General features: G+C 44.7%; 1 protein-coding gene across 1 annotated transcript; it reads left to right on the top strand.

Moving 5' to 3' along the window:
- Positions 1 to 1,778: 1,778 nt before the first annotated feature.
- Positions 1,779 to 3,308, top strand: LOC109860915 (cAMP-dependent protein kinase catalytic subunit). The gene has a single exon (XM_020440331.1). The coding sequence runs from the start codon at positions 2,035 to 2,037 to the stop codon at positions 3,094 to 3,096; it is 1,062 nt and encodes a 353-aa protein (XP_020295920.1). The 5' UTR covers positions 1,779 to 2,034; the 3' UTR covers positions 3,097 to 3,308.
- The last annotated feature ends 8,529 nt before the right edge of the window (positions 3,309 to 11,837 follow it).

Genomic DNA, 11,837 nt, shown 5'->3' with positions numbered 1-11,837 from the left:
TTTTTTTTTTTTTTTCAATCTTTTTCGAATCATGTTAACACACATGTTCCATTGATTTGCTGCCAATCGATACACACGAAAATAGTCACGACACACATTTGTGTCAATTTTACAAACTGAACTAAAATAAATATGTAAATAAAATGTACATAGCAACGAGAAACTGTTTTATCTGAACGGTCCTTTCAAGCGCTGAACACACCGACGTGTTTCGTATTTTTGTGCGCGCGCGAACATCGATTGTCCGCGGCAAGTTAGTTTCGGGCGAGGTCGCGTTGGCAGCATCTGCCAACTCCTGCCGTTCGTTGTGCGGCGCTACATCTCTCGGTGACTTCGGGAAACAACAGCTGACCCGCGAGCGTACAGTAGCTCTCTCGCTTCCCGGAGCGGCACCTCGTCACTTTCGCACTCGTGCGAAAAATCTCCTGGACGAACGAGCGGAGAAGGAGTCGCGTCGCCATCTTTAGGCACGATCGTACCCATCAGCCGTCGTCTCCGCCGACGTCATCGCCGTCGTTCGTTGCCGACGACGCGTGCCGAGGGAGCCGACGACAATCATACACTTGAAGCGCCGTGCGAGAGCGGTGTTTATAGCGCCGTGCACCTCCGTGGTGCGACGCGACGTCCGAGAGAAGAAACGCGAAACGATTGCACATTCTCGTTGTGAGAGCAACGAACACACACACACCGAGTATCGACTCGCGTGCGCGAGTATCGTTGTTCGATTTATAATTCCGTGTCGGAGTGAAAGAAAGCGAGGTGTCGAGTGTGTCGCGACTCGAGTTCCTCACTCGAGCAGACGTCACTGTCTTTGCCGATTATAGTTCGTCTCGCGCGCACTGTCTTTGCTTTTTATTTGCAATACAAGAATTGGCAAATAAAAAAATAAAAAATAAAAAAAAATAAAACAAACGAACGCAATCGAGACGTCGCCGTCGTCGTTGCCGCTCAGTGTCGTTCGAAAAAGAGAAGAGAGAGACGATCGTCGTATATAAAAATTAGTGTGAATTTTCCGTCGTTCGAACAAGTGGACCCTGCTGAACGCGGCCAGTGATATTCCGTTGCTGTGTGTTTTTTTGAAGTGAGGGGACACGGAACAGGTGAGTGAAACAGATTGATTTGCGGTGCGCTCGAAACGGAGCAGTCCGGACAGAACGGACGTTGTGAGGAATACGCGAAGTGCGCGAACGGGTGAGACAGAGAAAGCGATACGGCATCATCATCGTCGTCGTCGCCGCCGTCGCCGCTGCCGCCGGACGACACAACGACGGACTGGTACAATTGACAAGGAAGATGGCGCGAGCCGCGGACGAGGATCGCTGCTGACCCATTTTTTTACGACGCGCCAAATCTCCGGGAGTCGGCAGCCTCTCGCCGAAGGACGGATCTCTTCTTCCTCGTCTTCTCTGGCTCTCTCTCGGTCGTTGCGGGCCAGCGTTGTTCGTGCCGCGATTGCACGTACTGTCGGCGACGACAGCAGGGAAGGAAGCCGTAAGAGAGAGTGAGAGAGAGAGAGAGAGAGAAAACGGACTCCAAAGTTGCACCGGGAGGGTGCCCTCTCTCGCGTCGCGCTCGCGCGCGCGCCTTCCCCCCTGCGTGTGTGTATGTGTGTGTATGTGCGTGGCCTGTTTTTCTACCAAGAGTGTGATACTCGCACGAGTGTGCGTCTCGTTTTTTCACAATTACGATAAATTCTTGGTCGTTCCTCTTCTCGCGGTGCTCGCGAGATCATCCTGAAGGACCTAGTCCCGGGAACACGGACAGTAACGCGACGCAGAGACCACCGTCGTCGTCGCCGTCGTCGCCGTCGTCGTCGTTATTGTTGGCATCGAGAGTTGGCGCGACACGAAGGGACGTCTGGCTATCAACAGCGCGCGTACGAAGGTAGCAGCAAACATTCTGAAAGCATCGAAGTTTGACGGAGCCTCGGCGGGCTCGGCGGAGGACACAAGACGACGAAGACGTAGCAGTCCTCTGGACCATTTTGCACGTGGAGCTGCGCTGGCAGGCGTGGGCACCAGCGCGGCAGCTAAGATGGGCAACAATGCCGCGACCGCTAACAAGAAGGTCGACGCCGCCGAGAGCGTCAAGGAGTTTCTCGACAAGGCAAAGAAAGAATTCGAGGACAAATGGAAGAAAAATCCGACCAACACCGCCGGACTGGACGACTTCGAGCGCATCAAGACTCTGGGCACCGGCTCGTTCGGTCGCGTGATGATCGTTCAGCACAAACCCACCAAGGAGTATTACGCGATGAAGATTCTCGATAAGCAGAAGGTCGTTAAGCTGAAACAGGTGGAACATACGCTCAACGAGAAGAGGATATTACAGGCTATCAGTTTCCCGTTCCTCGTATCGTTGCGTTTTCACTTCAAGGACAACTCTTATCTGTACATGGTACTTGAATACGTACCCGGCGGCGAGATGTTCAGCCATTTGCGCAAGGTCGGTCGCTTCTCAGAGCCTCACTCGCGCTTTTACGCGGCACAGATCGTTCTCGCTTTCGAATATCTACATTATCTCGATCTGATCTACCGGGACCTGAAGCCGGAGAACCTACTGATCGATTCGCAGGGTTATCTCAAGGTCACCGACTTCGGCTTCGCCAAAAGAGTGCAAGGTCGGACGTGGACCCTGTGCGGTACGCCGGAATATCTGGCGCCCGAGATCATTCTGAGCAAGGGTTACAACAAGGCGGTGGACTGGTGGGCTCTTGGCGTGCTGGTCTACGAGATGGCCGCGGGATATCCGCCGTTCTTCGCCGACCAGCCGATCCAGATCTATGAGAAAATCGTGAGCGGCAAGCCGCGCTTTCCATCGCACTTCGGCTCCGACTTGAAGGATTTGCTGCGCAATCTGCTGCAAGTCGATCTCACCAAAAGGTACGGGAATCTCAAGGCGGGCGTGAACGACATTAAGGGCCACAAGTGGTTCGCCAGCACCGACTGGATAGCCGTCTTCCAGAAGCGAATAGAGGCGCCCTTCATACCGCGTTGCAAGGGACCAGGCGACACCAGCAATTTCGACGATTACGAAGAGGAGACTCTGAGGATCTCGTTGACGGAGAAGTGCGCCAAGGAGTTCGCCGAGTTTTGAACGCGACACCGGCTCGGCAAGTTGCTCGCATCAGGAGGTGGACACGCATGTCGTGTACACGTTGTCATGATTGCTCCTCGGGCCGACGTGACACGGCGTTCCCTCGTCACCGGCGTTGTTAACGTCGTCGTCACGTTGATGGTTCATTCGGAAAAGAAAGAATGAGAGAGAGAAAGAGAGAGAGAGAGAGAGAGAGAGAGAGAGAGAGAGAGAGAGAGAGAGAGAGAGAGAGTGAGAAAGAGAGTGAGAGAGAGAAAAAAGAGTGGAAGAGAAAAAAAGAGCAAGGGAAAGAAAGGTGTATGTGTGTGTCGGCGCGAGCGCGCGCGCGCGCGCATCCGTGTAACAATAGCTCTCGATAACGCGAAACGGAGCGAGGTAATTTTTTTTCTTTTTTTTTTTGTGCCCGCGAGGGAGAAACCAGAAGGAAGGGTAGTACTTTATTTCTGAGAGAGGGGCGGTTGTAGACAAGAGAAGGACGCACGAAACGGCACGTGGCAAATCCGCGCGCGCGCTTTGTTGCTTCTCGCGATTGAACTCGCGATATAACACGAGAGCGATAAGGATGAGCAGAAACGTGTGGCACACGGATAATAAACGACGCGTTTTACATCGAAAGCGTCCAAAGGAATTACATGAAAACACGTGATTTTTTTGGTTTGTTACATATGTAGCAGAGATATGTCGCACACGCCAGCATCACTTTTTACATGGAGAAATCTCTCTTTTTTTTTTCAGCCAGTTAAATCGACTCATTGAAACGTAAATAAGAAATACAGCTGTATACTACATATAATATATATATATATGTGTGTGTGTGTGTGCGTGTGCGTGCGTGCGTGTATGTGCGTGTCTTTCTGCCACTCTCTTCACTTATTCAAAATAGCTTTATATGATCCGATTTGCGAAGGAGGCCATGTGTAAAGTTCGTTCCCAATGACTAACGTGTTATCAGCGTCGGAAAGTCACCGTGTACCGAAGTTACCTTGTACATATATTAATCTCTCGTTTTTGCAGAAACTAGACGTTTCCTCCCCCCTCACGGTTCTATCCTGTACGCGGCATCGATATAGTCCTGTCACCTCCCCCGCCTTCCTTCCCTCATCATTTTCCTTCGCGCATCGCACACACGACACTCAAATCGTGAAGGAAACACCGTATCATCAAGCGAGTTTTCGTATCGTGTATCGTTCGTTGTCTACTGTTACTTGTCTTTTATCCTCTATTCGTTTTGCGCGCATGTGTGTGTGTGTGTGTGCGTGTGCGTGCGCGCGTGCGCGCGCGTGTGAAAGAGGAAAAAAACGAGTGTACTCGCTGCGAGTACGATCCGTATTTATATCGTTAACACATGCGCACACACACAAAGCCATATGTAAAGTTTAATCTAAAATAATTGTTTATATACACGTTTTCCGCGCCGAGATTCGCCGATGACGGGCCATTTGGAAGAGAGGGACGGGACGGGACGATCGTTTATATTCGCGAGATGAAAATTTCGCGCGTCAAAGATACATTATAAGAAGAGACACGATTCCGCGGCATAACATGTAGATCCGGAACATATATGTGTATATATGTACGTGTACGTCGGAGCTTTGCGATCAGCTGTGAGTTCCTATATACGCGGAAACGGATTTTATCCCGCGCTCGCGTAACACCATATCCGCACGTGTTTCTTGTTATCTGGTATTAACTTGGGAGATTAGATGTCAAATTCCGCAACGTGATACACGTTGCACGTGCAGAACACGCATTCACACAGACTCGCTATTTCCAATTGTTATGTACGAAGTAACACACAGGAGTTTGAGACACACAATTGATACCGCATTACGGTTGACAAAAGATTATCTTTATCGCAACGCCAATATTAAGATAGAGAAATGAAGAGGGAGAGAGAGAGAGAGGGGGGGAGGGGAAGAGAGAGAAAAACGAGCTACCGAAACTTCGAGTAATTTGTATATTAACAATTTTTCTCTCAGTGTGATAGAATCAATGATTTTAAATATATCTTTATGCTACTACGCCACTTTTCAACTTAAGAATTTATCAATCACTCGCGCAAAACGAGGGGAAATCGAGGCGTTAACTTCGATTAGTGATCTCTGCAACAAGATAACATCGCAACACGTCGACAAAAAAAAAATCGCAACTATGTAGGACACTGTGGAAATCAAATGCAAATTTATAAGGCCGTAGCAGGTGCTAACGAGGCTCGAACGTAAAGATTACTCGATTGGAAGGTAATGACGACGGTGGTCGCGCTTACAAGGATTGCATTAGCCACGCGCGAACTGTCATCTTTCTCTTTCTCTCTCTCTCTCTCTCTCTCTCTCACATACACACATCGGGATCGGAGTCCGGCTTTCGAAGACAGCGACGCGCAAAACACTTTCGCGCGTTGACGTCAACGTCAGTAGACGAAGTTTCGTTAATGAGTAAAACGGTCGTTCAGAATTGGATTGGGCACACGCCAGCAGCGCGACGTTGCTGGCCGGGAATCGATTCAGCCGGCGATGGGCTAATACGCGCGCGGACAATGCGGAGGAAATGCGGCACGTAAGTGCAACGACGTTACGAAACTTTTATATCCTTTTTAGCATTCGCGATGAGGAACGAATGTTGAATGTGTTGTGTCACTACGCGAATTTGCCCCCCCCCCCTCTTCCGAGTTTTATATTCGAACGTTTCACGCAAACACGTATTCGACACATGTTGCACGAAATGTGGAATACATTCGCGTTATATGAAAAGAAAAAAAAAACACTGGATTGATGAACACAGTGTCGGAATAGATAATTGAATTGCGTAAACCGCAGACTCGCGGTGACGAACATGATGACGATGATAATGATATGATGATGTTTACACGAGTGTCATCTCTTCGTGTGCTGAACGAAAAGTTTGCCAGAAAAAATCGCGCAAAAAAATATTTTTGTTTGAACAGCAAGAAGATTAGTTTATTGTTACACGGCCAGCACAAGAAAACTTCACCAAGCCTGAATTGAATTTGTTTTGCTTTGCCAACGAAACATCTTTGTTAGTGAAATGGAAAACAAAATTCACAGTGCAAGGTTTGCGAATTTTTCTTGCTGCCCGTGTAATAAACAAACCTTTTTTTTCTGCATTAGTCGCAATTACGATCTGCGCGCGATCGATGTGAAAATTCAACGTCATTAAACTCGCTGCAGAATGATCACTTAAAGTAGCACGAAATTATGAAAAAAGAATTAGATCAGGATGGTGCATCCGTGCGAGTGCAATTTCGCGATAGAGATCGAAGAGGAGGGGGAGGAGAAGTAGGGACTCGTGTGTCCCTTCCTATTTACATCAGGCGAGCGCATATATTTTCTTCTGTCTACTTCTGTATATTACGTACGTACGGAATGTACACGGCCGCGATGTTGCGAAGAAATTAGAATGAGAGTGAAAATGACGTAGAGAGAGAGAGGGGGGGAGGGGGAGAAAGAAAAAGAGAAAGAGAGAGAGAGTGAGATTGCGACTCTCTCGCGGTAAAATAAGTGAAGTACTTGGCGCGGCGCTTCGTGACGAGATTTTGAGATAACGAGATCTTGGACGACGCGGTGTGCAATTGTGCTCGCACGCTCTGCAAGTACGCGCGTGTCCAGCGAATAATTGAAGTGCTGAGAACAATAAAGCCTCGAGCCGCATACACACACACACACACACACGCGCACACACACTCTTTCCGCGTTAACGTAATAATATTACGAGAGATAACCTTCCTTCGCTATATTTCCACCATCATTCTTTTCAAATAAACAGATGCGAATTATTCGCTTCATTTATAGATCAATTGATGCGCATTTCTTCTCCTGCGCTTCTTTAGTTTTATGTAACCGAGATAGATCCCCATATTGTTCTCAAGTCGCTTTAATTGATGCGACGTCGCGAGAGAATTCTCCGCTCTCTGTGATTCTGTAATTGCCGTGAATTCGCAACAATCGCGCTATTATAAATACGACAGAACTTCTCTAAACGTATTTCTTCTTTAAATATTCGAAGTTATTCGCGTCAAGTGAATTACACGCGGTACGTATTTCAATTATAATTGATCTCGTTCGATTGTTATTTATTGCACGTCAATTACAAAAATATCGCGTGTTGCGAAGACACGCGCGCGATTACAGAATTCTCGCTTACAAATAGAATCGTGAAATTGGAAAAAAAAAAAAAAAAAAGAAGCACTTGAATTTAATGTTTCTGAGCCACAAAATTGTTTATTTTCCGCTTCGGACGAACGAGAAACACGTCTTACACAACGGTGGTTTTAGAAGAAATCTCACGTTGTGTTCCGTCAGTCTTTTCATTCATCGAATCGAGCAATCTTTGTTTTTTTTTTTCAACAACACAGTTTTACTCGCGACAAACCACAATTATCCTTCGATATCTATCGAGAGTGCTTGTATTTTCGAGATATCAATCGCACGGTCAATAACGATCTCGAGCACCTTCGCGTAGATAGATTCGCTATCGCGCTTTTTCAATTCACGGACAAGCAGCGGACGCGGAACTCGCTTTTACTCGCGGAAAATGTTGACTCTTATGCAACCGTTACGTCATGTTCACCTTGCCTCGAAATTTAACGAGAATTCGCATTTGTTTCGCACAACGCGCAAAAAGGCCAATAGGGTATGTTTGTGATACTGGGAGATGAAATTTAATTCGTTTCTCTCTCTCTCTCTCTCTCTCTCCTTCTGTCTCTGACTTTTTGTCCTTTGCGCTTTATTTACCTTTGGCAATTACGCGGTACACCGCGGTTAGCCTTTTACCGCTATATATCATACTTTCGATCTCTTTCCGACAATTGATCCAAGTTCAATATTGATATTCCAAATTATAATCCACCCGGGAGTGAGCAAACACCACGGCTCGTGTCTCTTCTACTGCGCGTAATTTTCTATCTTTGGAATTAGATAAAACGTATGTAAAGTGAGATGAGACGTCAAGATATCTTTTAATAACGTCACGCGAGCTCGTCTCGCGATTAACTTCATTTGAAACTTGGTTGCCGCGTACTCGAGAAGATCCTAACTTTTGTTATAATGATCGTGCGACCCGTTCCGTGTGTTTACAACAAACGCGCGCGACTCTCTCGAATCCGACAGATATCGCGAGTGCTAATTTTTTATAGTTTATCATTCGATAGACTTTACAGAGAAAACGATGTGTGCGATAGATACTGAAAGAGTTCGGAGGGAAGGGGAGAAACACGAAAGAGAGAGATTGGCTGATCTCGATTGAGATTAAAATGTCCTTCTAAGCGAAGCCGCACCGCGACAGTGTGCGTGAAAGCTTTGTCGTCTCGATCGTACGCATCGATCGTGTGAAATATATAATCAAGTACCCACCATCCATCCGTCTATTTATTATTATCTTTCTGTTACGCGTCGTAGCGCGAGAAATTCTCATAAAATTAATTTAAATATATCATATACATATATATAAGATATATTTTGTCGATAAATATTTTCAGTAACGTAAATATTTTTTCGGAACTTTTTATCATTCGCTGAAATTTCACTCACCACGAAGTCGCGTAAAGATTTGAGTAACGTATTCTAATTTTTGATAGAAATAAGCTGTGCGTGTGATAAAATTTGTAGGAAATGACAGATAGTTTACGATGTATAGAATATATTTGTTGGATTGTAACATTATAATGTCATATATATATATATCATATAATGAATTTATATGTATATATTAATATAGTTTTTAGTAGAATTTCTCTGGGATTTATGAAGAGAAAAAGAGAAAAAGAGAGAGAGAGAGAGAGATCAACTGGATCAATCATAATTGTCTCGTTTGATAAGAAATTTTATCATTCTTGACACGATATATGTATATATATGTATATGTATGTGTGTGTATATACATATATCTCGACCATTTGTTCCCGTTAGATAATGCGATATCGATCGGTAGCTCGCGATATTAAAGGTTGTGTCAATAAGAGCGTGGGCACATCAGCGTAGGTTACAATAAAAGGGGTGTCCACATTTCTCACACAAAAATAATCTTATCGTGAGATCGAATTCAACCTTCCGTCAAACGCTCGTCCGCGCACGATGAAGCGGTTCTCAATTGAGAAAGAAAAGAGAGAATATTTTCTTTACTCACTTAATAAAAAAAAAAAAACAACAAATTTATGTAATCTTTTGATGTGCACAGTTTGGGTGGAATGACAAAAGTGAAAGAAAAAAAAAACAAACAAATTACATTCCTTGACGTGTCACTGTGCGCTGCGAGGCGATTACAGTTTTTGCCGGAAGATTGTGCTGTTTCACGATAATTATATACAAAAAAAAAAAGTGAAGTATAACGCAAAAAAATAATTGCACAACAATTTCTTACACTCTTGTCTCATATGTTTGTGACGCGCGCGAAATATACATATATATCTCGCGTTTATAAACGGGTACTTAGTTAGAAAACAATCTTTATCAGACGGCGAAATCTCGATTGTTTCCGCCGTCTGATTCAAACCGCGCGATTGAATACGAGCAATACTTTTCCAATTAGTCCCGATAGCACAAGAGTTTGTTGGACTTGCGAGGGAAGCTTTAACTGACGCATGCGACGCAAGCGCAAGCGCTTTTTGTAAATATTAGCGATAGGTAACAAGAATATATATATATATATATATATATACAGTACGTGTATCATCGTGTTCACCTAACAGTGTGTGTTCTCTTTAAAGTGCAATTTCCTTTCCCCCTTTTCTCGACCGAAATATCTTCGTGTTTTTCGAATTAACATCGATGTTGCACCGATTAATTAAAATCGCGGACTCGATTGTCTCTTACATCAGCTCCGTTTTCAGAATCTGCTTTAAGTTCTAACTCTCTTTTTCTCTCTCTCTCTCTCTCTCTCTCTCTCTCTCTCTCTCTCTCTGTAGTTAACACGCTGATTCTTCTCAGAAGCGAAGATCCGATTTCTCGTGATTTAATTCACCCAATGACAAAGATTGTGTTCGACGTCTTTTGTTCGATGAGAAGTGAGATAAAAATTTACACGAAAGCACGTTAAATACAGAATAGCTTGCGACGAGCAATAACTTAAAGCTGCGGTTAGATTTAACCGAGGTTATTGAAACCGCGCCGGTTATTTTCTCCCCTTCCTTTTCCTCCATCTTCTCTCGGTGTCTCGTGGCTGAGAGACTTTAATCCGGAAAGGGACGACAAATTGATAGAAACACTCAGTTAACCACGTAATCTAGCCATTCGTCGGTACAGCTCGGTGCTTTAATCATCTTACACAACATCGAAGAAGTTACACACACACACACACACACACACATCTTGGCACGGCGAAAAAACACGAAGATAAGCTCATAGAGAACAACACGTGTACCTGCAAACTTTTTCCTGCACCTGTTGTATGTGTGTGTGTGTGTGTGTGTACGCAAATTATTACACTTTTAATTCAATGTTTTTTGGTATCACACAGATGTACAAGTGTCGTCCTATTTATATACGTAGGTTTATTCCTTCTCTCGGTCCAGGGATCGGTCGTTACGCAATCGTCGCACGCACGCACGCACGTACGCATGCACACACACACACATACATACACATATACACACACACATGGAGACGTACGTACGCACAGTAACGCGAGTGTTTATGCGAATATTTCTCGCAGGGACAGTTATCGAAACGTTCTCGTTCAAGTTTTCGCTATCATCGTAAATTGCATCCGACACACGCGCCGCCCGCGGCGCCTTTATTATACCTCGGTTCTCTTTGTTACTTTATTATGTCTCCACATTGCGCTTTGCGGAGACATTAAACGGTTTTTAACTCGAAACATTGAGAGAAAGAGAGAGAGAAAGAGAGAAATTGCGCGAACTGAAAACGCACTTGCAATATAATAATAATAAAAAAAAAAAAAAGAAACCTTGTGATCGAAATATTAATTTTCTTGTTTTTTTCCAACAGTTTTTTTTTTACTCGAGTTTTGCGTTGCCCTCGACATTTAAATAAAAAATAAATAAAGAAAAAAGTCTCGTGGCGCGTTTGCGACGGTGTCGGCGCGTGTTGTCACGCGATTCTCACACGATTCCTGATCGGTTATCATATCACACAGTGATCGCGCGCCATCAGAATGCAGCTCGATGTGTGCGAACAGAGATTTCGCGTCTCCGTTCCGCATCCTACATCTCTCCCGTCGCGTTTCACTTCGAAAACTCTCTTCCGCATTGATCCGTTCAATCTCGTCCCGTTTTCTCGCCGCGGCGGCGGATTAAATTGCGCGCGTGGAAAAGCATTTTCCTCGGTTTCTCCGCGATCGCGCATCTTCGCGAGAGAATTCCCTCTCGCACGAGAAATCTCCCGTAAACGCAATCGATACATCTCCGCTGACGCACCTCATTATTCGCGATGTTTCTCTCGAAGCCGCGAAATTGATTACTCGGTTGCAAAATGCAAAGCGGAAACTATATCTCATTTTTTTACAAACTTAAAAAAATTGAACATTATATCAGTATAATAATATAATGTCGGTTTGATAATATTATTTATTATTAGTTCAATTATTATTTTAATTCAAATTTCTTGTACACGAAAGAAATATGTATTCCGCGAAGAAGGATTGCGGAAATTGATTTATAAATATTTTTACATAACGAAACACGATATGTTCCACGTTTCTAGACGTAACACGGCAAAACATGAATTATTCATGTAAAACTCGGGATTGTCGATGTGCCAGTTAATCGA

Source organism: Pseudomyrmex gracilis, unplaced genomic scaffold, assembly GCF_002006095.1.
Source record: "Pseudomyrmex gracilis isolate BER0280 unplaced genomic scaffold, ASM200609v1 scaffold_508, whole genome shotgun sequence".
Lineage (NCBI taxonomy): Eukaryota > Metazoa > Arthropoda > Insecta > Hymenoptera > Formicidae > Pseudomyrmex > Pseudomyrmex gracilis.
This window is presented reverse-complemented; position numbering and strand designations above follow the sequence as displayed.